Raw genomic sequence first — 26,480 nt, 5'->3', positions numbered from 1 at the left:
AGATAAAGATTCTACAAAATCAACAAACAAGCCAACAGAAATACTCTGGAATAAACCATGCACTTGAGCATTGTTATTTCAGCAGCCAGCTAGTTTTGCAGGTCAGCATGGATAACCCTGGCTTTTCAGGGCTTGACGAACATTATTAAGGTTCTGACCTTAAACCGAAATTCCTTGAACTCTCAGTACCTGTGAGCTTGCACCCCAAATTCCTGCCCCTGGCACGAACATTACCAGTCACAAGGAACCAGCATTAATGAGTGCTCTGGCAGGAAGCATAACTTACAGAGAAGCTAACAGGTTCTGAGAAAGACGGAGATAAACACAGGCGGCAAACCACTGTCTTTGAGCCGCTTGTCCTTTAAGTATGTCGAGATCCAGACCTTTAAGTGTCACTTCAGTGATCTCAAAACCAGGAATCTTGTGTTTGCCACTATTCCAGGTAACCATCTCTCTTTCGGGGAAAAGACTTTCAAAGGCACTACTCTAAGGATCTGATTTGTTATGGATTTGTGGTTTGGGTAACAACTACTCCAACATTTAGATGATTTCTTTAAGGAAGTGTTATCAGCCTCTTATGATTTATTATAGTTATTTCTTAAAGATACAGAAAAACAAAATGGCTAATGACATTACTCCTAATGTCTTCTTTATTTAGTTCTATTTCTATTGAAATAATAGGATGCAATTTAATCTTTAACTTTGCTATGCTGTAAAATTTTTAAAAATCAGAAGTGCTGTTGACATAAAATGCTATGTCAGGATTAATTGAAGACATGTTTACTGTTGCTGGAAGCCATATTTAAGGCTCAACATTTTTTCAATGCTGAACAATACAGACAGAACTAACTTGAGAGTTTATTTTGATTTCTCTGCTCCAGCATCTCATCCTAATATCTGCACCTCTGTATCTGTGTTACTTGAGTACAATGTATCTGAAAGACTTAGGTCTGAAATATATTAAGACTTCACTCCCCATTTCATGGTAACTCTGAACCCTGACATTGGCAGTGAAGTAGTAATAATGTAATGCTGTGTTTTGCTTGCTAGCTTACAGCACACAAGACTGGGAAGTAACTTTATTTGTTTATCTGTTAGGCTTCTAAATGACTTCATCTACTCGTAAATTAACTTTCTTTATGGACAAAATTTGAATGTTCATTTCCCTCTCAGTTAGTATGCACATCGATTTACAGCATTCTAGCATAAGAGAGTGCAACTCATTTTCTGTGCTTATAAATCGTTCATTACCATGCTCTCTGATGGCCAATTCATGGCTCCATCTGCAACTCCACAAATCTCTTTGCCCAGATAAACTTGGTAGAGTAAATATAAGGTGCTGAAGAAGATGAGTTTGGGATTAAGGGGAAAAAAAAGATATATCTCACAGAAAATTCCCAAGTCTATCATTTTAAATTTCATAACTTCTTACTTGTATTTATATTTGTATGTTAGGGTCCAGGAAAATAAATACTTCACTGACCTCATCAACTGAATTTTCAAATGTTATATAAATGACATTTAACAGTTTTCTCATTGTGCTTGAAAGGGGTCTCAGTTCAAGAGAAAAACAAACAAATCCTCTAGATCGGAGTACTCTCTTTCCTCTGTGATGTGACTTATTGTAACTTATGAGGCTCGACACAGAGAACTAAGATAATTGCATTATAATGCTTATGACTTGGGTCTTCTAAAACAAAGCAATCAAAGTTATTACTTTATACCTCTTCTTTGATAAAGAGATAAAGTTAAATCTCAGCAGCAATGTCAATGGATCTTAGATCAACCTTAGCCTCAGAGCAGGTTAAAATCACCCCTTCTTGCGTATATTTACCATCTACTAATGCTGATGGGATGGACGTCAATTTTCATGTAGGGACCTGAGTCCTTTGCTTGCAAATAATATTCATGAGCAATGAAGCTCCTTTCTGTAGTTAAAATGTGAAAACAAAGAAAAAAATGCGAGGTGCACAAAAGCTGCTTAGAGAAAGCAAAATCTGCCCACAGGAAAAACAAAATGTTTTCACATCCACCTATGGTGGTGCGTAGGTGAGGAATCTGGCTCACAATATATATCTCCTGTCACTGCTGATTTGGAGAATCTACCCAGAGATTTTTTTTTTTCCAATTAAAATTCTGTGTACCAACAATAGACTCTGCTGCAGAGCTTTTAATTAAAAAAAGCAAATGAAATGATATAAATCCACATTGTCTCTAGGCCTTGTTTGTATTAAAGGATCAGACTGATGAGATGTTTGGATTTTATTGTTCTAAACATGTGTTTCAGTTGGTGCTATCGGACTTGCCATGTGAAGAAAATGAAATGTAAGTAAACAGCACAAGGCTGTACATTATTTTATTCAGCATTTTCACAATTCGGAAAATGAAAAAAGGCTTGAGTCATTTGAGAAGCCCCAAATGAGTTTCAAAGATCATTATAATCATGCAAGAAAAAAATAAAAGTAAATTGTTTTCAAATGCAAATGGCTCAATTTTTCTTAAAGCAGAAAAAATGTACTTTCATTATGATCAGCTTTGTTAAATAAATAAAGGGCCTGGTTAATTTCTAGGTGTTTTTGCTCACTGCATCCTCCACCTTTAAGATTTTAAGGGCCCTTTAACTTCTTGAAAGAATCATGATGTTCTCTGTAACCGCATCCACATGCATTAGTCACAGGGACGATGGGAAGCAGTTTTCTGGGTAATTCGATTTCAAATATAAGCAAACTAACAAAGATCTAATGTGTTTTATGTGTACATTTCAAAGTGCTTTTGATATAAGTTATGTGAATAGTTAATTCAATTTTCTCACTTTTTGTGCTGGAGGCTTAAAGCTTCTCAGAATTCTATTCAGGAGATGGGGAGAAGGTGTCACTAATAATGCTGCTGCTGATTAATGGTAACTGTAATGCACTGTGACTTAGTGCAAGTGTCAGAAAGCACTTCTGCCAAGCACTGTCTTCTGGGTGTAGCCCTCAGTGCCAGCTAGCAGTTTTCAATGGTCATTGGCTGTTACCCTCAAGGCCAGGGTCTCCGGGTGCCATCTCCAGATTAAAAGGCCATGCTGAGTGGGGTGCTTTCCTTGGTCCTGGAATCCTTCATCTGCTTCTAGTGAATCATCCCATTATTGATCATCTGCTTATTAAATGTGTGCCGATCTTCAGCTTTCACATGGCTCTCCCCTGCTATTTCTTTGCATTGATTTTGTTGTTTTAGGTCTCAAGGTCCCTGGCTGGTCTGCCTTTCTTCCTTCCTTCCTTCCTTCCTTCCTTTTTCTCTTTCTTTCTCTCTTTCTCTTTCTTTCATGATGGGGGGAGATAGTTTTGCTTGTTTGTTTGTTTGTTTATTTATTTATTTATTTAAATGGAGGTATTGAGGATTGAACCCAGGACCTCAAGCATGCTGAGCACACACTTTACCACTGAGCTATTCCCTCCACACCTCTTGGCATTGCTTTTAACCTTGCTTTTTGTCTCTGTCTTCTGGTGTTGGTGACATAATGGACTTTTGGCTATTAGTGTTCTTACCTAACTGTGGACCTTGTGACTGCCTTATTTTGTCCCTTCATCTTCCGTCTTTGACCCAGAATACTAGAATAAAGAAATTCATAACTGGAAAGGATAATACATTTTCAATTTAACTCCCCAATCAACATGACAGGAGAATATGGTATTGAGGAATTTTGTAAGCTAACTTTAGAGTCACTGAAGCTACTGGCCTTTTATGCAGGTGAAAAAAATTAAGACCCAAAGCAAGATATTAACAAATTAATTGCAGGACTTAACCTAGTATTAGGTAGATCTTTTTGACTGTATTGTTTTGTGTGTAAATATCTGTTATTTTATCATTATTTAATATCATTGTTTTTGAGTAAAAACAAGAAACCACCTAAATTAAAATGCAAATTAGAGGGAAATAAAGACAGAGAAGGCAAGAAAGTGGCAGATTTTGTAGGGATCTGGCGTAAGGTAAGTAACTATACAGAAGACAGTATCTCAGACTTTTTGCCGCCACAAGAAGGTGATTGTGGGCTCTGTTATTAGCTCTATTTAGATTTATTTTCAAACCCTAGACTATTTTTTTTCTAATCTAACATACTCTATTTTTAACAGCATCTTTAGTATTAAAAATACATTACTAGACTTCTTGTATATAATTTAAATACTGTAATTTAGTGGATGAAATAAAATATGACAGAGCCCCTCGCCTGCATAATTACACCCCTAATCTTTTCCCCTCCCCAGTACACTGATGTGCACGTATGAACACAAATAGGTTAATTTACAAAACATAAATATGATCATACATATACAGGATCCTGTCCATTAATTGTACTAACACATCGCCAATGATAGCCCACTATCTTACCTGGCTTGGGGAAGTGAAGTATTTTGCTCGAGTATGCAAGCAAAAGGCAGAGCTTGGATTTGGACCTAGGACTGACTCTTGAGCCCAGGATTCTTACTACAAAACCATATTCTATGTTCAATGTTTAGAAACATATTACACGTGGTGAAATACCCGAGGGATGCACAATCCATCCATTCTTCTAGATACTATACAGTTGACCCAGCCCAGTTTAATTAGGTCAGGCCACCACTCTCAGGGTGATATGATTTGGCTCCCATCTCCCTGCCCCCAAATTATTGTAGCTGAATTGCACTCTGGTCTATCTTAAGGGTGATTTTTATGAAACAGACTCATGAAATTTGTTATTCATTTATTCTAAGAGTATTATGAGAAGCATTGTTCCTGTTGTTAGAGTCACCCTCTTTATGAAGCCCCATAGTTTGAATTTGTCTCTGATTTCTATACCAGGAATAGCTGTGCATCTGATGAGTAATGCTGCCTGTTTTTGTTAATTTTAGAGGACACTATATAACCAATTCTCTTTCATCCTGTTAATTGCTAGAAAGCTTAAGCCAGATCTGGAATCCAGTTCTAATTTTATATATGGGATTTGCTACATTCCGTTTACAAACTGATCTCACTCTTGGCTTGTTCTCTTTGTCTGATATTCTCCATGCTCTCATTTCTAATATTTTTTTGTATTTTTAATATTTCCTTAAAGCATTTTGGAACACAGGATATTGAATGCATTCAGGCAGCGCTCCATACAGTAATATGAGGCTAGGGTTGACTTCTACTGTTCCCAGTTGCAGTGTTTCATGGTGGTAAGAGACATGGACTCTTTAAACTCAAACCATTTGAGTTTAAAGCCTGCCTGTGTCAATTCCAGCTATGTTGTCTTGGGAAAGTTATGTAACCTCTTTATGACTGCAATTTCCCAATTGTAAAATGAGGATCATAATAGTGTTAACTTACTTTATAGCATTTTAAGTTTGAAAGTGAGTTAGTTCATATGAAGTTATCCAACTGACTTAGAAGAATGCCTGGCACAAGAAATTATGTGTATTTCTTGTAAAGAAGCCAATGGGGGGAAAAACGACTCTGCAGTTTTCTTCTATTTGTCAAATTAATGAATTTATAGTTAATTTTAGATCCACAGACTCTCAGTACCGAGAAGAATAATAAAGACCAACTAGTCTAAGCATCCTTGTAGAGCAGAAGTCATCCCCACAGCATCCAAGTCAAGTAGGGCACTAGTCTTTGCGGAAAGGAGAGAAGTGATACCCGTCAGCGCCTACTGCCAGAGAGCCCTCATTATTGGAAATGTCTTCCTTAAACGTTATAGCCCATCCTCACTTCTCTCAGGCTTTTTTTCCTCTTTGGCATTCTCATTCCAATTTGACCATGAATGTATAAATCTCTGAGTAATAACTTTATTTTTAAAATGTACCTTTTTCTGCACTGAAAATCTTTCATCTACAATTTGAGTATTTAGAATATTGTTATTGTTCAGAGACTATTTTGATTCTTTTTAAGAACTTGAAAAATTTCTATTTAAAAATTGAACTTGAGAAAGACATGGAAATAATGGTGGCGAGGGAAGCAGAGAGAGGGAAGCAGAGAGAGTCAGAAGACCTGTATTCTAGGTTGATTCCTCTGGCCTGCTAGTGACTTTCCCCACTTACTTTCCCACTCTGAGTCTCACTGGTACAGTATGTAAAATCCTAAGGGCGAAATAAATAATCCCAGTAAGTAATCCTAAAGGAGCCTGCAACTGTGAAATTACATGATCTGTTTGCTTTCCTCCAGCTAACAGCTTCCTGCCCATCTTACTTCATATCAGAAACTTCACCAGTATGTGCAGAAGGTCAGAAAGAGAAAGTGAAGTAAATCAGTTTGGGTAGTTGTTAGCACTGGGAAAAAATATTGAGTGGCTCAAATATTAGAACTAACAAATAAAATGAGATAGTTAGTATTTAGAATGGGCATTTTAATAAGCATATGGTCCATTTTTTATTTTGGGGAGGAGGTAATTAGGCTTATTTATTTATTTTAATGAAGGTGCTGGGGATTGAACCCAGGACCTCGTGCATACTAAGCACGTGCTCTACCATTATTCCCTCCCCTCCATTTTTAAATATAAAGAAGAGAGGCAGAGATTTGCATATGGAGGAAGATGAAGCAATCCACACTTCTGCTCATGAGCTTAGATTTCAAGATTCAAAAATAAGACCCTTCCACTCTTTTATTAAGCCAGGACATCAAGAGAATTTCCCTACATCCATCTTTAAAGTGGGATACTACATTTTAAAGATTTTTTATATTTTTAATATACTATTTAAAAATCTTATGACTACAAAAGTAATACATGCACATTATAAAAACTCAAACAATATCGAAATATTGAAAAGATAAAAAGCCTCAGAATGCCATCTTCAAGAGAAGCAAGCATTGCTAGTAATTTGGTGCATGCGAATACATACTAACTATATAACATCTATTTGGTGAACTTGTATTTGTGTAAAAGAAAATATATGAAGTAGAATTGACCTCTCTGTATTATTTTACTTAGCAAGGCTTTAATTGTAAATATAAACCTATCTTCTCTTTGATTCATGAATAAAATATTTCTTTATAAAAGTTTGCCATTAATTACTTTGCAAATCCTTTATTAATAATCATTTGTCTTAGGATACTTTTAAACTCATCCTTCAGCTGCCATTTCCCCCCTGGCATTTATTTGTGCTTATGTACTTAGCTAAACCCTCTAGGTGCATAGTAAAAGCAAAAAAACCCAAGCATACACACACAAAAAGCTTGTAGTCTGGGTGATTGAATTTTGTCTTTAGCGTTTGAGGTAAAATTTTTAAGTTGACACTTCACATATGTTAAAAAGTCACTTCTGACTAGTATAATGATAAACATGACACACTGCCTCCTTAGAGATGCTGGGAGCAATAAATTAGTTGACATTTATGAATGCTTTCAAGCTGAAAAGTACTGAGTGTTATTTTAACAATGGCTGAAGAAGACATGATTAAGTACAGCCCCATCTCAAAACCTTGTCAGGCTGTGATAAACAGTTTTCCACTGCTTAATACCAGTATACCTTATTGGCAGCCCATACACCAAGGTGTGGGAAAAGTGCATCTGCAAATGTACACTTAGTGCATGTGTCTGTCATAGTGAAGAGGCTCTGGAGTGAATAGCACTTAAATTTCTACCCTTGGATAGTTAAATCTCCTGAAAATTACACTGTGAATTTTCTGTGTCATCTTTTTAAACCAAACTCAGGAATGATTGAGTTGTGCTTAGATACACAAATGGTTTGGCCACCCTAATGGAAGATCAACTTCTAACTCCTTGGTGAATGATACGTGTGACCACACACGCTCATTTTCCTTTTATTTTAATTTATTTTTCCAACCAGGTTACGGCCCTTCTCTTCCTTACCACGGTAATAACAGGTAATAGAGATTATGAACTTTCCCTTGAGAGATTGCATAAACAGAATTCTGGGATGGTTACCTGCCTAATATATAATATCTATGACATATTAGCCCTGAAAAGTTAGTCACTACCTTCTCAATGCACAACAGTATTCATAACTCTAGAATCAAATCTATTATGGTACAATTGTCTGTTTATGTATCTGACATTTTCACATTTACCTGTATTCTCGGTACCTTGAATGAAGTAGACACACAGTAAATATTTGCTTAATTGTCTTGAGGGGATGCAGTGAGTAGGTGACGGGGAAACTAGTGTGGTCAGAACAAATATTACGGTCCTGAAGAAAAGGCCTTGTCCATCCAGAGGTCCAGCACTAACTATGCTTCCTTTATCAACAGGTGCACAAGCTACAAAGATCAATACGCAAATGGCTGGTATATCTGGTAAGGACATCCTCAGTTTGTGCTATAAAACTTTTGGTGGTACAGACACACACTTTTCCCTAAACAATTGAGGTAGCATATGAAATGATACAGCTGAAGAAATTTTTAGGGATCATGTGTATCAATATACGTAAAATCATCACTTTCAGATGGTTGGCCAGTGTTTACTTAAACACTTCCTGGACAGGGAACTTACTGTTTTTAAGAATAATAGTTAATTCCCAAGTCAGAGATTTTTGAAGGTAAAATAACTGTACTTTTTCTTGAAATCTCCCAAAACAACTCCTCCACTGGTTTAAGTTCTGGCCTTAAAAGCCATTCAAATTAACACAAAGAAAAAAGTTGTCATAACCTCTTAAATCTTGGCTTCTGTATTTTGCAAACTAAACATTCTCAATTAGATGGTTAACTCCTCAAAGACAGAGACCCTGTCTTGTCAACCTTCAAATCCCCAGTCCAACATTTAAATCTATTTAGTCACTTAAATACTAGCTGAATGAATGAATAGAAGGCTGAATGAAAGGAATAATGGATAAATGAGTTAAGGAACTGAGCTGCTGCTCCTTTGAACAACTCTTCAATTTCTAAAGAGGAAAGAAGATTGCCTGGCAAGATTGACCCACTCCGAGCCCAGTGAACATTCCAGAGTCAGTGAAAATGTATGAGTAGTGGCGGGGGATTGCTTAAGGAATTCGACCTCCCAGGCTGCTTTTAGCCAGTCTTGCTGACTTTTTGCCCTTTCCAGGAAGTAGCATGAGCTCTTGACTTTCCAGCATGCTCCACCTCACTCCTCCCCTGCTTCTTCTGGCATCAGGTTCTTGCTGCTGGTTTTCCTGGTCACCCTTCTCTGTGGAATAGTGTTCTTCTGCCTCCAGTGCTGGCTGAGGCCACCCCAAAATGGTTCCGCAAGACGCACCATGGCTGTTTTTGCTGTTGGAGACTTGGACCCTGTTAACGGTAAGCTGTCTGCACATTTCTGGACGTCCTCTTTGGAAACCTTATAGTTTTGGGTGAACTGAAAAGCTAACCTATGAAAAGCAGATGTGTGAACATAAACTAAGACATAGTTTATTAAAGACTCAAAGGCATTCATTAGGAAGAAAGTCTACGTGAGAAAACTTCAGAAGACAGAAGACCCCAAAAGAAGAAAAGGTGTCCTGGGGAAATGACTCATAGTTGAGTGTGGGGATACAACCTAAACATGTTGCTCAGTCAATAACAGAGGGGAAGAGATACACAGGGCTGGCCACTCCAAGTGAATGGTAAGATTTAAGGTACAAAAGAGCATCTTTAGGCTTTTGATATCTGTCTAACCTACCCTGTGTTCATAGTCTCATTTACCAAGCTGTCCATGTTTCACTTACCTGAAGTAATATTGGACAACACTTTCCCGATTGTCCGCTGCCAGTGCAGAGCCTGAAATACTGGGGATCGGGCAGGAGGGTATCAGTACTCATGTCCTTTCTCCCGAGACACTTTGGCAGCATCCTGATTCTACCTGCTCCCAACCCCCATCCCCCAAACCATGCCTTTCCTATTATTTTCCAGTCTGCATTAAGAGGTAAGAAATGGAGGAAATCGTGATCTTGAATTATTTGTAATTGCCAGCCTCAGCTGTGAGTAGAAGAATGATCATTTATTGATTTCTGGGAGGTGATAATTGATAGTTTATTTCTTTGTGTTAAGCAGTGCCCTTATCCAGAGACCATTTACTGTAAGACTTTTCCTCTAAGGCACTGGGTTGTAAACCACAGTCCCCTCAAGAGTACTTGGTAGAGATTAACAGCTGCCCTTCAGAGACTTGGATCAGCATAAGATTTTCAACAGATAGATCAGGATATATCCTGGAAATACTAACAGCTAAATAAGAAGTAGGGTAAAAATAAACTAAAATGTATTAGGATCAAAATTAAGTACTAAGATTTAGTGATTATATTCCTTATTGGCTTTTTAAAATTATTATTGAACAAGGGAAACACATTATCAATTTCAGAAATGGTTATTTTGAGAAGGATAATTAAATTCTCCAATAAAAATAGCTTTTTCTCCTAAAATCAAAAACACTTTCCATTGCGTGTACAGGGAAATAGGCTGACTGACCTTCTAACAAAATATGTTAGTCAAAGGGCTCACCATAGTCATATTGGTCTGTTTTTCTTTATTTAACAAGAAGTATTTAATAATAAATGCAATTTTGTTTCTTCCAACTGAACTTGAGTTTCTAAAGAGAAGAATCCACACCAGTCTTCCTAGCCCATCTCTCACTCTGAGGAAGACTTTTTTTTAAACTAGACGACCTCAAATCTTAGAAAATTTGTGTATTTACTTTTAGGTAAATAAGCTAACTAGTAACATTATTCTAACTTTTAAGGCAATTAATGTGCCACAGTTAAATCCCCATTTATCTAATGTTTTGAGTATTTCCTGGGCGGTGGTTTACATAAATGCTTTTGAATTCGTCTGAACTTTGCTGAACAGGTGTGAGTGTGAAAAAAGGGGGTCAAAACTGAGATAGTACTTCAATAATCTACATGTAAAAGCACTGAGTGAAGGGCATTAGAATCACATCCCCTACGTTACCCCGGAGTCATTATGGGCAGGAAAAGACAACACATGGGGAGAAACTTTTATATATATATTTCATATATATATATAGTTATAATTCAATTCACATCTACCAAGTACTAGGCAGTAGGTCAGAAGCTTCTCAGATATTGTCTCTAATTCCTAAATACCAATTCAGAAAAGTGACTGTTACTTCCCTTAGAGGAAGTTATATACTGTTCTCATTCTACCGGGTAAATATACCCCTTAAGTCTTTGCTGCAGGTCAACTAATAGACTACAAATTGCCCAGAATTGAGGGTAGGGAACAATGAAAATTCAGTCAAGGCACACACATGACTTAGCCACCTCATCCCTGGACGCTAAGTACAGCCTTGTATCCTAAACCTCCAGACATTTCCATTGGGTGATTCCTCAGTGGTAGGGACTGCACTCCAGAATCCTCATTCCTCCCCTCATTTCCTTTCTCATGCTATCCTTTCCTTCCTAATCCCACCAGCACAGCTCTGACTTTTATTTTGCTCCAGGAACATTCCTAGCTCAAACTCTATATGAAGATCACTTCTGTTGATGTCCATCTTAGAGACCGCCAGCTCAGTTGCCACTTCCCCTTGATTTTTATCCTCACCTACGCTGGGTCACGTGTTAGGTAATTCCATTGCCTGCCCACCTCCCATTCTGTCCTACAGGTGCTCAGGGTGGCTGTCCAGACAGCAGACAGTGAACAGCTATTCACGTCATCTTTGATGTAGGTGTGGCTCCCAGAGTTGTGCCTCTTGCCATTCCTGCTTCTCCTCTCCAAAATAAAACACGGAAGAGTAATTTAGGAAGTGGTACTCTCTATGATCTCTGGTTACCTTTCTTAACTAGTAATTCCTGGAAGTAAACGCCAGGGAACCAATGATTCAGACCCACACTGAATTTCCTTTTCCCACTGGATTTTCGTTACACCTTCCCTTCTCCAGACGAATGATCCTCCCTACTTAATATTTTCATAAAGGAGGTACTCTCCAAAAGGAAGGAACTACTGTGGGATCTTTTTATGGCTGCGGAGAGAGGTAAGGGTCAAAACCACAGCTTCTACCTCCACAGCCTGCAAAGTCCGGGTTCATCCGTCCACCCTGCAGGTTATGGGGGGTTGCACTTCTGAGTCTTTCTTTCAGCCACTGTACAGAATCAGGAGAGGAAAATGGGAGCTCCTTTGAAAAATACTAGTGACAAAGGAGGATGTGAAATAGAGTTTCTGGACTCCCTGCCACCCCTTGGGCACAAAGGGGAAGATAGGACATTTCCTCTTTATAGGATCTAAGTCTCCATATCATAACATGTTATGATGAAGCTCTTTATGCCTCAGAAAAAGGAGAATTCATCCCTCTGATACCCCCATGGGACTATTACAGGCTGAATAGGTAGAAAATACGAGTGATTTTTAAAAAATAAAACAAGTTTACTGTACAGGAACCATACCACAATAAAGTTGTTCAAAATAAAAATTAAACAGTTTGAGATTTGTTAGGTTAATGGCTTTATTTTTTTTTAAATTTGCATTAAAAATAAGTAGTGACAATGGAGTTTTAAAGTTTATTAAAAACAAGTTTTTTCCAAATTCACTGAAAATATGGATGAAGATAGGTTTTCATTGGAAAAAAGATTGTGAAGCTGAATAAAAGCTCTTATTTATGAAGAAGTAAAAGGTTTAAAGATAATAAAGAGGAAAGTTTGGTGTTTGGGAGGTGAGAGAAGAAAGAAGGGCTGAAGCAGAAAAACAACCTAGTGTTCACTAGAAAAGAGAATTTAAGAGCTTAGACGAGGGATTCCTACCATTATCTGCTTATATTTTTAAACAAAATATACTAAGCTGTTATAAAATCGACATTGAATCCTTCCCATTCTACCTCACGTGGATCAGAGCTGGGTCTCTGACAAGGCGGCGCGCAGGTGCCATGCCATTCCTGAGAGGACGGTGAGGTGGGAACTGCAGAGACACCCTCCTGGGACTCTCATCTGGGTTTAGCTTCTTCTCCGGCTGGTCTCCCTGATAATGCTGCCTTTCAACTATCCAATCTCCCTGACCCCATTTCTTCTGCAATTTCAGAAATAATCTTACCTTTTTCTTATTTCAGGGCAAATGGAAATACTAGTCTTCCAGCAATGATTAAATGGGAGTGCTCTGACTTGGGGAGGGGCAGGAGGACTAGACAGAGACAGACTAGATGCTGACCTTTACATTCTCTGCTCCCATCTCCCCTCCCCTTTCCCAGGATCCTGTCTCATTTCAGCATCCTTTTGGAAACTTCATTTTCCCATGCTTCATGTCTTACATGTAAATATGCTGGGACGCATTTGAGGAAAGGGAATGAGGGAGTATTTCCTTCACACACGGTCATGGAAGGGCATGATAACAATAACGGCTCACATGGGTTGAGTGTTTCCCATGCGTCGCGCTCTGTGCTAACACTTGACATCTCTAATCTCATTTATTCTTCCCTACAACTCCATGAGGGGCTCAGTATCATTCTGAGCATTAAAGGTAAGGGAACAAAGGCACACAGAGATTGAGCAACAGAGTAGGTGGTAGAATGGTGACTCAAATTCAGGCAGTCTAAGCCACCCCCACATAAGAGAAAGAGAGAATGCGATAGAGAAGGGAAAAGAGCAGAAGGAGGGTAAAAGGGCCAAGTCCACTGGAGTGATTCTTCATGACCTGGGGGATCTGAATGCTGACTATAAACGCTCAGCAGTAAGTGTATTTGTTTTACAGAATTAAACGACACACTATAATAACTTCACCAACAGTTCTGTCAAAACCACAAGCTTGGTGTAGCTGTATTTAACTGAGTTCTCTCAGGTTCTTAATCTGTCAAAAGACCAAAATAATGCCCGTTCCCCTCCCAGTTACATGATATTGGACGTAAACATGCCTTGAAAACAATTGAAAGGTGACATATGTTTGATTTTACAAAAGCTTTCTGAGCTTAGTTCTCTTTCTCAAATGAGTGCCTGTGGGCTTCATAACAAGCTTAAGAGCAATGAGCGAATTTGTAGGCAGGAGATAACAATAAAACTTTCCTACCGCAAAGAGCATGTGTCAGTACCATGTGGCCTGGAGCACGGTGTTACTAATGGCAATGGTGGAAATAAATTTGAGCTAATAATTGTGTCACGTCAACCTGGTGGACCACTCCAAGTAGAATGATAGCCGAGTTACCTCTGACTTTGTGTTAGTGCACCCGGGGCAGTTCACCTGGAAAATGGGCAGTGCTCACTAACAGTATCCACAAGGGAGGGAAGTACTGAGACAAGTCCCCTTGGCTGATATGACTCTGTTTAATCAAGTCCCTCCAGGTTGGCCCATGTCATCATAACTTTTCTAACTGTACAAGGCTCTAACTTCAAGAAACTTTTCATTCAGTAATCTCTGTGCAGTATCATTAATAATGATAATGTTTAAATCCTTACTGAAGCATTAAAATAGGATAGTTTGAGAAATAATACTGTACATGCAAGAAAATGCATGCATAGTCCTAGCATAGTACCTTCATGATACATAATAATGATGCTAATACTAATGTCACTACTAATAATATTGATAATCCACTATAGTGGGTAACTATTGTGTGCCATAATTTTGTTTTCAGCACCTTACATTCATTTAGCCTTGCTTTGTTTTCAGTACCTTACATTCATTTAGCCTTGCTTTATGGATGTAGGTACTATTACTATCCTTTTTATTGCACAAGAGCAAACTGAGGTATAAAAAAATTGTGTAATCACCTAGGAGTAGATTATTCAGTTAAATAAATAACCCCTTAAGAAAAGTGTTGAACCAGGAAGTGAGATTTGTATTCTAAATTTAGCTCTATCCCTATTATTATATTTTGTCCTGTGAACTAGTGAGATACAAAATAAAACAAATATGAATATATAGAAGTCCATGATCCTAAATAAATATTTCCTACTCCAAAGTAATAATTTTGAGTAATCTCTATATGAATTCCAGCAATACAGCTATTGCCTAATATATAAATACTCTTGGAATTGTTTTGATAGTTGTGGCACGTTCTTTGGAATCTCCTTGATGGTATCAAATCTTAATCCCTTAAGCAAGAGGTTAGTGAACTTTTTCTATTAAAATAGGGCAAGATAAGAAATATGTTTGTCTTTGCAGGTGTATGATCGTTGTGGGGACTACTCACCTCTGCAATTATAGTACAAAAAGCAGCCAGAGACAATAGTAAATGAACGGGCGTGACTGCGTTACAGTTAAATTTAATACACAAAAACAGTCAAAGGGCCAGATTTAGTTTAAGGACCTAGTTTCTTCTTTAAACATGAATTTATGGGTGTTATTATTGTTTTGGCAAGAAACAGTCAAAATATTCCCAGAAAGATAAAGACCCATGTGAAAAAAAGGAAAACATATAGTAGATTAATGGCTGTAAAATATTACTATTGATTTCCTGTGTGACTCAAAATCATTCTTTCAAGCCAATACTAACAGGAGATTTCCAAAGGAACTATTGAACTAAGTGTGATCAATTTGAGGAAGAAAAAGCTTGATTTCGATATTCAGTGGCTTACAGTGTATAATCTAAAGTCAAGACCTTTGATTTCAAAACTTAAGATTTGAGAATGCCTTTTGTTTAATGTATGTGTATACTTCAATCGTAAGCTTTTCACAACTTGATATTTTTACTATTCGTCGTAGAGAAGTGTTGAAATTAATTAACTGCATTAGCTGCAGTCTACAGAGCATAAATATAAAATAATAAAGTTCAGATGTAGTATTTGAATGTTTCTAGTGAGACTTGCATTTCTCATGATGGGAGCATTAGTTAAATGCCATTAGTGTTTACAGGAATCTTGTCTTCTGATCTACCAAAAGGGATATTTCTTCTAGTTTCAGCTGTTAAATTGTAAATGCTTCTTGATGGGTTAGTCAATGATGATCTAATCGGTTCATGAGAGCAAATTTTCTTGCTATGGTGGCTAAACTATCACTGCAGAGAGTGAGATAGTTTGTAATTTTTTTCTCAAGGGTACAAATAATTTTCTGTTGCTTCAGTGATCCAAGAAATGCCAGATTTTATTAGACAGTTCATGTGCTTCTGTTTTATGCTGACTGAATAATCATAAGTCTCTACCTTTCTCTTTCCAGGGACAGAAGCAGCTGTGAATCCAAATGTTGGCATTCACCTTCGAACCCAAAACCCCCAACTGTACCCTGTTCCATGTTTTGGCACTTTAGGGCCCCCACCTCCATATGAAGAAATCCTAAAATCAACCCCATTTTAGATCTGGATCATTAATTGAAAACATTATAAATATTTTTAATCCCAAAACATCAAATTTATGAACAATTCCTTCATTTAGTGAAAACTCCTGGAGATTGATTAATACAGTCTTAACAATAGGACAAATATACAAAAGAATGAATGTAGAAAAAGAATTTTGGTCATGAAGATGTTTCCACAGTAAACTTGTGGACTCTTAGTTTATCGTTGCTGCTTTCTACTTTTATGCTTATAGTGAAGTTCATCCATGTACTCAAATAGGCAGTAAATAACTCATGGGGTGGCGTCTGTCAAGTTTAGGATTCTACTCTAGTACCCATCACAGCTTCTTCTGCCTCAATCTCTTTTTTGATCTGATCTCTTCCTAGTATGGAGTTAATAAAAATGATCATAATTTAACCATGAACCAAGCAGAGATTTAGACATGCCTAGACCCAGAACCAGAAAGAGAGTACTTGAATTAGGGTGAGGGGAGACAGTAGGAAGAAGGACCATTTGGAGTTGAAGGGTGAAGGTAGAATGAAGAGAAAGATTAAAAGTTCAAGGAGTTGCACGTCTCCTTGAGGAACACTGACAGATGTTGAAGGAGATTACCTAAGCTATGAAGCACACGTAATTCCGCAACGTGGAGACGAAGGAGAGGCTCCCATTTCCCATGCGTGAGTGCAGACTCCGGAGCCCGCGGACCTTCTCTGCTTCCTCAAGACTTGGCATTTCTTGGCAAGCCATGATAAGAACCCTTGACATAGATCTCAGTATTCTCACCGAGGATTCTGACTACAGAAGCAGCAGTGAGGTATCAAGTGACATTTCTGCAGTGGCCGCGAGCAAGGGAGCCAGGAAAAGAAATTCATGGCAAATGCTATATGATCTTCTACTGACAAATTTGTTGAACAGAACTGTTGACTCTCTACTTGTTTTCCTAATATAACTTTCAAATTTAACTTGACCAAACGTCTCTCTTACTCTTTTCCAAGCTTGTTTATCCAGACCTTCCCCATCTCAACTGATGGTAACAGCAACCTTCCGGGTGCTTGAACCAAAGACCCTGGAGTCAGCCTTGAGTCCTCCTTTTATGTGACTTCCTACCTCGGAAATGACTTGGCTTAGCTCTTAGCTCTCTCGAAATAGGTCTATATTCACACAGTTCTTAACTCCATCTCTGGTGTGAGCCACTCACTGCCAGTTCTTGCCTGAATTACTGCAACAGTATCTAAACTGGCGTTTGCTCCCAGCTTTGCTTGCTTATATTCCATATCTAATGGTGTCTAAAGTAATATTCTTAAAGCGTAAGGAGGACCATGTCCCTTAACTAAACTCCAGTGACAATCCACCTCACTCAGAGAAAATGACTAAAGTCCTTGACACAAGGCTCTGTAGATACCACTTAGGTCTCTTTTTATGACTCTCGCCCTTGTCCATTTGCTCCAGGAACACTGTCCTCAAACCTACAGGTATTATCCCACCTCCACCTGTTCTTTTGGGCTTTGCACACACTGTTCCCTCTGCTTGCAAAGCTCTCCTCCTAGATAGCGTCATTGCTTCACCCCTTCGCCTCCTGCAAGTCGTTATTCGAAAGTCACTTTCACAGCGAACCATCCTGCTTTTCCTACTTTAAATTGCAGCCTCTCCCAACCCTAGCACTTCTGCCTCCTTGTCTTGTGCAATTTTCCTTCGCCCATAGCACCTATTGTCTCCTACGTAGCATCTTCTACTGTACTGCATAGCAAAATTCTATTTATATTCTGCTATGTGTCTTCTCTTGCTAGGGCATAAATCCACGAAGGAAGGGATCTTTGTGTTAGCCACTGATTTATAACTCAGGCTTCTAAAGCAGCCTCGCACTTACCATATATTCAAATAAATTTTGTAAGTTCCCTGGTTCTGGAAATTTCCAAAAATAGCTGGATGGGAATTTGACGGAGATGAAGCCTTACAAAAGTGAATGTGGGTAACAGCCGGGGAAAGCTGACAGTGCTGGTAAGATAATCTCATTAGTAATCACTGATGAAAGGTGCCCAGCGAAACTTGTGTTAATTATGCCCTAATAATCCCTGATACGTGTGGAGGCTTTAGGGTGCACAAACCGCTTTCAGACTTCATTCTCCCAATAAGTTTTTAGCCTTGCTATTCTTAACGTCAAGTTACACATAGTGAGTTGAACATAGCCATTCCCTTCTTAAACCTGCTAAAGTTATAGTAAAGGAGTAAACATGTTTTTAATTCACAAGAATGAGGAGAGTGGCAAGAAGATGATGAAGAAAATAAGCAGTGAGTTTTAGTACATGGAAATGTGTATGTGATGGATACAGGTAGATAAATCAAAATTGACTGGGTTTCACGTTTCTCCACTTTGCTAAGTGTCTTAAGGAAAGAAACAGAATAATCGAGCAAGTTCGTGCTGTACCAACGCAGAACCGCTCAAGAATTAGAGGCAAGAGAGGTGAAGAGGATTTGGGAAGTGATGATGAACTTGACCTACAGAAAGACAGCACTGAAGCAGCGCAGAGAAGAGCCAGTTCCAATGGGAACATCACAGCAAACAGCTGTTGGAGAACAAGAGGTAGGATTAAGGAAGAATATGTAATGAAAATGTGGTGATAAATTAACTATCAGTAAATGGAAAGCAAAGGGACTGAAAACATAAGGTGATTATAAATCTGTGAAAAATAAAAATTGAATTAAGCCCCCAAATTTTTGTTATGAATAATGTAAGTAATTAATGTTGAATTATAAAATGGACATTATTCGTATCGACAAGGTAGGCAGAGGAGGGAAGTGTGTATGAGGGAAGGTGGCAGGCTATAATAAAAGAGTAAATCCTAATCTCAGATTGTGTGGAGCCAATGAATAATGTCTAATTTTTTTTAGATCAGAAAATAATGGTAAAGTACATCATCTGGAAATTAGGTCATAAATATCTGAAACAAAATGCTAAAATAGTTGAAAATCATTTCCTCGAAGAAATGGGACTTGGAGATAATGCTATATGGGAAGAAGTGCTGATTTTCATCATGAGCCAACAGTACTATTTGACTTTTAAAAACAAATGCAAGTGTTACTTTAATACAAAAAAATACATAGAGTGAAATACATAAATGTTTGGCAAATTTGTACTTTGCAATTGCAAACAAACAAAGGAAATTATACCATAAGGAAAAATGTTAAACATAAAGGTCTTTAGGTGGTGGGGCTACAGGTAATTTCATTTTTTTTATTCATGTTTTTGGATTTTCTAATTTTTCAATATTGTTTGTACATTACTCTTATAGTTGAAGACCTCAGCAAAATTCTATTTAAAAAACACAAAAGAAATACATATATATACAAATATATAACTGCTTTCACTTAACAAATGAGAAAAATGGGCTTTGGAAAGATAATTGACTAGTTCAAGGTGCATAGCTAATTAGTGTGAGACAAAACTAGACTATGTGTTTTGATCTTTCAATTCCTATTCCAGGTATTTTTCCACTATGATCTTTTATCTTCAAAAGTGGCTATAAAAATAAACATCAGAGAATGTGGGTTATAATTACGTTTATTTCAAATAAATGACTCTAAGGAAAGCGTTTTTGTTCATATCCTATAAGCTACGTATGTTAAAATCCATTCCAATTATAGAACAGGCAGCGGTTATAATTAATACCTTGAAAAGTGTAAGCACATCTGGAAACATGGTTAATGATTCAGCAGCTGGAGTTTGATGAAGACATTAGTGAAAATCAGGGTTGAAGCGATTGGAATTTCTTTCTAAGTGACTTGCTTTATGTGTCAGTGTGAGTCTAACCGAAGTACATGCTTGGTGCGTGGGTAGGACTGGTAAAAAATGTTTGTTTTCATTGAGACTTTTCCAACAAAGATTTCTTATCAAATATCACAGGGCACATTTTCATTTAATGCCTAAAAATACTTTATATGTCAAGTATTGTACAAGGTTCTGGATATATTTCTCCAACCAACTTTTTGATAATACTAGAGCTTCCACCACTTTATTCTAGAGAACAGACAGACACCTGAAAGCTCTGTAGCAGGTGCTCTTTATGGGCCACTGAAAACTACTGTAAATAATAAAATTATAAAACTAATTTGGGTTGTATGATTTTCATGACATTTAAAGCAGACATTTAAAAAATAAACCTGCGTTCCTTTTCTGTTATCTCATTTCTGAAAATCTGTGCCTGTATCTTAGTTTATCAAAAGTCATTAAAATTCATTTTAACCTAGCTTCTCAGATTTCAATTCTGATAGGAATGGATTTTTTTTTTTTTCTTCCCTTGTCAAAGAGCATTCATTTTTTAAATGAGGTTTTCCTTACTGTTACAAAGTGTAGCTTTTTCTTTGAACATCCAGCAGAGGGCATGAAAGCCTGTCTATGATTCTAGCCCAATAGCTAGATTTGATTTGATGGCTAAAGGAAACCACGAAGCTGGATTTTTGACAGACCCTAGCAGAATGGAATAATAGTGAGTTTCAGATTTGCAAAGAGGAATCTACTATTGTAGGTCATATTGCTCACAATGCAGCTGAGCATCAGGTGAGATGTCTGCCATCAGAGAGTCTAGGAAATTTGCAATATACTCACACTTCTGAGGGTGACACCTGTGAGTTTGTGCTGCCTGCAAAGGCAGGGTAATTTGTGTATGGGATGCTCACATGGTCCGTAACACATACAGCACTGACCCTAAGGGTCTAGCCTACTTCTTTTTTACCTGACCATGAGGTCCCTTTTAATTTTCAGTTTTGTGGTTCCAAATCTGTTTCATTTGTGTCAGGAGCACAAGTTTTATAAAAGACAACTTTAAAATTCAATATCTTTCACAGAAATGAAATAGAGCTGGGATAGGACTAAATAGCATTCATGTGGACTATGAAATGAAACTCAACCAGAATATTATATTTAAGGCAAAATGTGAAGTACTTGAGGATTGTATATGAGAAAATGAGACAACAAAAATGTGTTGGCTGTGAGTCCACTTCCAGTAGAGAATGACTTTTTTTTTTTTCAGATCAGAACAAAGGAGGAAAATAGAACATACATTCCAAAGGAATCTTTTACTTTTAAATTTATTTTGCTTTGTGATTTTGTATAAAATAACAATACAGGTTGTTTTTTTTTTCATGTTCAATACTAGATCCTGGAAAATAGCATTTTTTGTTATTTTACTAAATATAGCTCTGGGAAAATGAAATAAATTAATATCCCTTTACAAAATAGAATAATTTGGTGATAAACAAAATGTAATTTACATTTGTGCTTTTGGAAATATTTATTTTTCCCTTCTAATATTATGCGAGTCTAGACCAACTCTATGATTCATGAAGCAAGTAATGTGTACCAGTCAAGATGTCAGATTTTTATATTAGTAAGATGAAAAGTGGTATTGCCCAGAAACACTGAAGTTATCGACAAATGCAGGCATGTTAAGTTTCATTATCATGTTTATCAAGGAAAGATTTCCTCTTAGGAAAATCTGTTTATGGATGCAGTAAGCAAAACTAAGAGAATTTCCCTTTCTCTAGTAATTAACATAATTATATTTCTCTTTATATTAAGTAATTCATCAGTTTTTATTTTTTCCATTGGATATAAAAACTGAATTCATGTATCAATTCAGGTTATTCTCTCTATGATGCATCTAAATCTGGGTAAGTTTATAATGTTAAAAAGTCTTAGGTACCACTGGCTAATTGCTTTCTAGATTTAGAAGCCCTAGAGCTATTATTTTTTTTCTTGAAGAATATTGAGAGACAAAATAAAACCTAGGAATTTGTTTTGAATAATCAGTGGACAACTGCATGCTTACATGATATGATACCATGTGGAATGTTTGTCACCTGCCAACAAAATAGATCAATGCTATACAAGAAGAATTGAGCGAAGGGATGGGATGGTAGTCTCTTAAGGATGCCAAAACATTACTGGGGTGCTAAGGTCTTACTGAAGACGTGGAGGGTTTTTTAAAATAATTTTTATTGAAGTATAGTCAGTTTACAATGTTGTGTCAATTTCTGGTATATAGCACAATACTTCAACCATATAGTAACATACATAGTTCGCTTTCATATTCTTTTTAACCATAAGTTACTACATGATATTGAGTATAGTTTTCTGTGCTATACAATATTAACTTGTTGTTTATCTATTTTATATGTATTAGTGTCTGCAGATCTCCAACTCCCAACTTATCCCTTCCTACCCTCTTCCCCCCCGGTAACCATAAGTTTGTTTTCTATGTCTGTGAGTCTGTTTCTGTTTTGTAAATAAGTTTGTCTTTTTCTTAGATACCACATACAAGTGGTATCATATGGTATTTTTCTTTCTCTTTCTGGCTTACTTCACTTAGAAAGACAGTCTCTAGGTCCATCCATGTTGCTGCAAATGGCATTATTTTATTATTTTTTTATGACTGAGTAGTAGTTCATTGTATAAATATACCACAACTTCTTTATTCAGTCATCTGTTGATGGACATTTAAGTTGTTTCCGTATCTTGGCTATTGTAAATAGTGCTGCTGTGAACAATGGGATGCATATATCTTTTTGAATTAAGGTTCCCTCTGGATATATGTCCAGGAATGGGATTGCTGGATCATATAGTAAGTCTATTTTTAGTCTTTTGAGGAATCTCCATACTGTTTTCCATAATGGCTGCACCAAACTATATTCCCACCAGCAGTGTAGGAGGGTTCTCTTTTCTCCACAGTCTCTCCAGCATTTACTGTTTGTGGGCTTTTGAATGATGGCCCTTCTGAGTGGAGTGAGGTGATACCTCATTGAGTTTTAATCTGCATTTCTGTGATAGAGAATAATATTGAGAATTTTTTCACGTGCCTATTGGCCATTTGTATGTCTTCATTGGAGAACTGCTTGTTTAGGTCTTCTGCTCATTTTTGGATTGGGGTTTTTTTGTTTTGTTTTTTTCTTATTAAGTTGTATGAGCTGTTTATATATTCTGGAGATTAAGCCCTTGTCAGTCTCATCTTTTGCAAATATTTTTTCCTATTCTGTAGGTTGTCCTTTTGTTTTGCCTACGGTTTCCTTTGCTGTGCAAAAGTATGTAAGTTTAATTGAGTTCCTTTTGTTTATTTTTGCTTTTATTTCTATTGCTTGGGTAGACTGCCCTAGGAGAGCATTGCTGAGATTTATGTCATATAATGATTTGCCTATGTTTTCTTCTAAGAGGTTTATAGTGTCTTATGCTTAAGTCTGTAACCATTTTGAGTTTATTTTTGTGTGTGATGTGAGGAAGTGTTCTAACTTCATTGATTTACACGCAGCTGTCCAATTTTCCCAACACCATTTGCTGACGAGACGGTCTTTACTCTATTGTATGTTCTTGCTCCTTAGTCAAAGATTAATTGTCCAAAAATTTGAGCTTATTTCTGGGCTCTATATTCTGTTCCATTGATCCATATGCCTATTTTTGTACCAATATCATGCTGTTTTGTTAAAAGTTTTTTCTTTTAAAGAGAGTTTGCAGTTGAAAGGAACTCTCTGATAAGCTGCTAAATGTAATGAATGGACAATCAAAAGACATACTCAGCTAACAATAGATGGTCACTGAAAAGGGTAAGTCTGTGTGACTGCAGGACTTCTGTTTTTCTGTTTGAGGTTTACAGGATGTTTGCAACCAAAACTAAACTGTGTAAGGCTGTAGGGGAGAGTTTATATACTTTATAAATACATGTTATTTATTTATTTTTTATTTATTTTTATTATTTTTTAATGGAGGTGCTGGGGATTGAACCCAGTACCTTGTGCATGCTAAGCATGTGCTCTACCACTGAGCTATTTCCACCCACCACATGTTTTTAATTTAATATAATTTTAGTAGCAAAAGGAGAGGATTCCATTGAGAAGGCAGCAAGAATTGGCATATTCTCTGAATAACCAATACTAGAACATTAACTCCATGTGATTAAGCCTTAGCTCTCCAGTTTTTATTCTCCAATAATGCATTTTTTCTTAGTTTTCTTCACTTTTATTTTGTCTGCTTATGACAAGGTTTTCTGACTGCTTCAATTTCTGTTATATTAACCAAATCAGCTTATTTTGTTTTTATTTACTGAACTTGAAGCTTTTCCCTTTAACAATGAAATGAACCCCCCTTTGATTTCCTCCTGTAATCAATACTTTCTGTGCAATAACTTTAGAAAACAAAGGCACTGTATAATGTTTGTTTAAATTTTATAAAAGGAAAACTATGATTTGCAACTAGAGTATCTCTCAATTCCTTCCTCTAGTTCTCTGGGCTACATAGACTTTGCTTTGCATACAAAAACTTAATTTAGAAAATAGAAACATTTGATGATTTCCACAACCCTTCCCAATTTTCCTCCTATACCCAGCACCTCTTCCAGCAAACTCAGGAAGACGGTAAAGGGCCAGGTCTATCTGGCTTCATTTTCCTTTCCTGTACCAAACCTGTATCACAAAAGCATCCCCTTAACTTCTCTTAAATTTCTATTTTTAACTACAACTTCTCCACCACCACCATCCCTGCCACCTCCAAACATTATCAACAGAACGTTTAACCCATCAGTTTTGTGGAAGAAGTTGAGTTTTGCAAAGGAAACCTTATAGTACTTTGCATTTTTCAAGTCTTCTAAATCCTCATTCAAATACAGATTATAGAAATTAAAATGATAGTATTTTATTTGAGTTATATCAAATGCAAAGTGTGGGCAATTTAGATCCAGTTGAAAAGGACATTTTCAGACAGCTGAAACAAAATAGACTTTGGGAAAATTGATATTAAGGAGTTGTTAATTGTTCATGTTGTTGACTGTGATGATGGTATTGTGGTTACATTGTTAAAAAGTCTTTATCTGTCATACATATATAGTAAAATATTTATGAGTGAAATGTAATTTCTGAGATCTATTTTAAATAACTAAAAAATATTCTGTTTTCTTACTTTTTGGCTCTGGAGAAAGCCTATAGGTTGAATCTGAGCATGTGTCCTCTTTTTACTTGCTAACTCTAATTCTAACTTGTGGCTCTACTTTGCCTAAGCAATGAAATTTAATAAACTTTTGAACCTTTTGCTTGGAGTATATTTTAAGAATAGTACATTGATTAACCCACTGTGTACTCTATTCAATCACTCGAATATGGGCATTCTTATTTTGGATATACCTAAAAAGCATTTTTACTTATTTTCATTTAATATATTTTTAAATCAACTCCATTTCAAACTTAAATATATTTAAATGAAAACTTTAAATTATATTGTAAGTGGATAACATGCTTATTCAAATCCACATAAAAAAAGATGACAGTAAAAGAAAAATATTCAATGCACCACCTAAAAATGTTTTCAGACACCATGGGCAGTAAGTATAACACAATTTCAGAAGCTCAACATGTGTTTTGAAATTGGAGATACATGCTAGTATGAGACTAAAAACAAAAAAACATAATTTTCACCTTTGGAAATAAATATTCAAATAATTAGTGACTATAATAAAAGTTTATCAGCTATGCTCAATTTAGTTAAATAAGTGTAAATTAAAACAACAATAAATCATTTTTTACCCATAAAAGTGGTAATAATATTAAATGTTGCTAATACCTTGTGTTGGCAAGGGTGTGGGGAAACAAGTATTTGTATACACTCCTGATAAATTAGCACATCTTTTGAAGGCCAATTTGGCTATATATATCAAAAATGTTAATACATCTCCACAAGGATTCAGCCATTTCTACTTTTAGACAAAGAAAGTAATACTATAGTTATTATTCTATAAGAAAACAAAGATGCTTTTAAAACAATGTTCTTTGCCACATCTCATATAATAGCAAAAATAGCAAAAATAGTGGTACATATGAACAAAGAACTATGCAGCATTGAAAAGAATGAGGCAATATGGAAAAATGCCAATAAATATAGTTAATTATTAATTTTATTTTTAAAAGGTAGAAGAAGAGTATACATTTTCAAAAGATCTATGTGTGCCATAAAGTACCATTTTTCCCTGTGAAAGGATAGCAGAGATATTTGAAGGGTACACCTCCTGGGAGAGAGATGAGGGTGGACCATTGAGGTGAATAAGAGAGACGCTGTTAATATTTACATTTCTGTACTCTTAACTTTAGAGAAATCTTATGCATGTATTTTTTTTCTCTGTTAACGAAGATTCTCTGGGTGCTGGGATAATTGATGTTTTTGTTTGTTTTATTCTTCTTTCTTTTCTTTTTAAAACAAATAAAGATTTCAGTAAAAATTTTAAATGACAAATCACTAGCCTTTTTGAATGGAAACAGGGTAACCAATATTGGATTGTGCATTATATTATCTTCCAGTTAATTACTGCATATCAGGGGCTGACATTGTTCATTTGAGAACGATTGCTTCATAGCTCAAAAACTGC

The 26,480-nt window shown here is 36.5% G+C and overlaps 1 protein-coding gene across 1 annotated transcript; it reads left to right on the top strand.

Moving 5' to 3' along the window:
* Positions 1–229: 229 nt before the first annotated feature.
* Positions 230–25,152, top strand: TMEM207 (transmembrane protein 207). The gene is made up of 5 exons (XM_010990115.3): positions 230–442; positions 2,288–2,325; positions 8,202–8,246; positions 9,061–9,203; positions 15,969–25,152. Exons 1-5 carry the CDS (start codon positions 368–370, stop codon positions 16,103–16,105), a joined length of 438 nt encoding a protein of 145 aa, XP_010988417.1. The 5' UTR covers positions 230–367; the 3' UTR covers positions 16,106–25,152.
* Positions 25,153–26,480: the final 1,328 nt, after the last annotated feature.

The sequence above is a fragment of the Camelus dromedarius genome, chromosome 2 (genome assembly GCF_036321535.1).
Source record: "Camelus dromedarius isolate mCamDro1 chromosome 2, mCamDro1.pat, whole genome shotgun sequence".
Classification (NCBI taxonomy): Eukaryota; Metazoa; Chordata; class Mammalia; order Artiodactyla; family Camelidae; genus Camelus; species Camelus dromedarius.
This window is presented reverse-complemented; position numbering and strand designations above follow the sequence as displayed.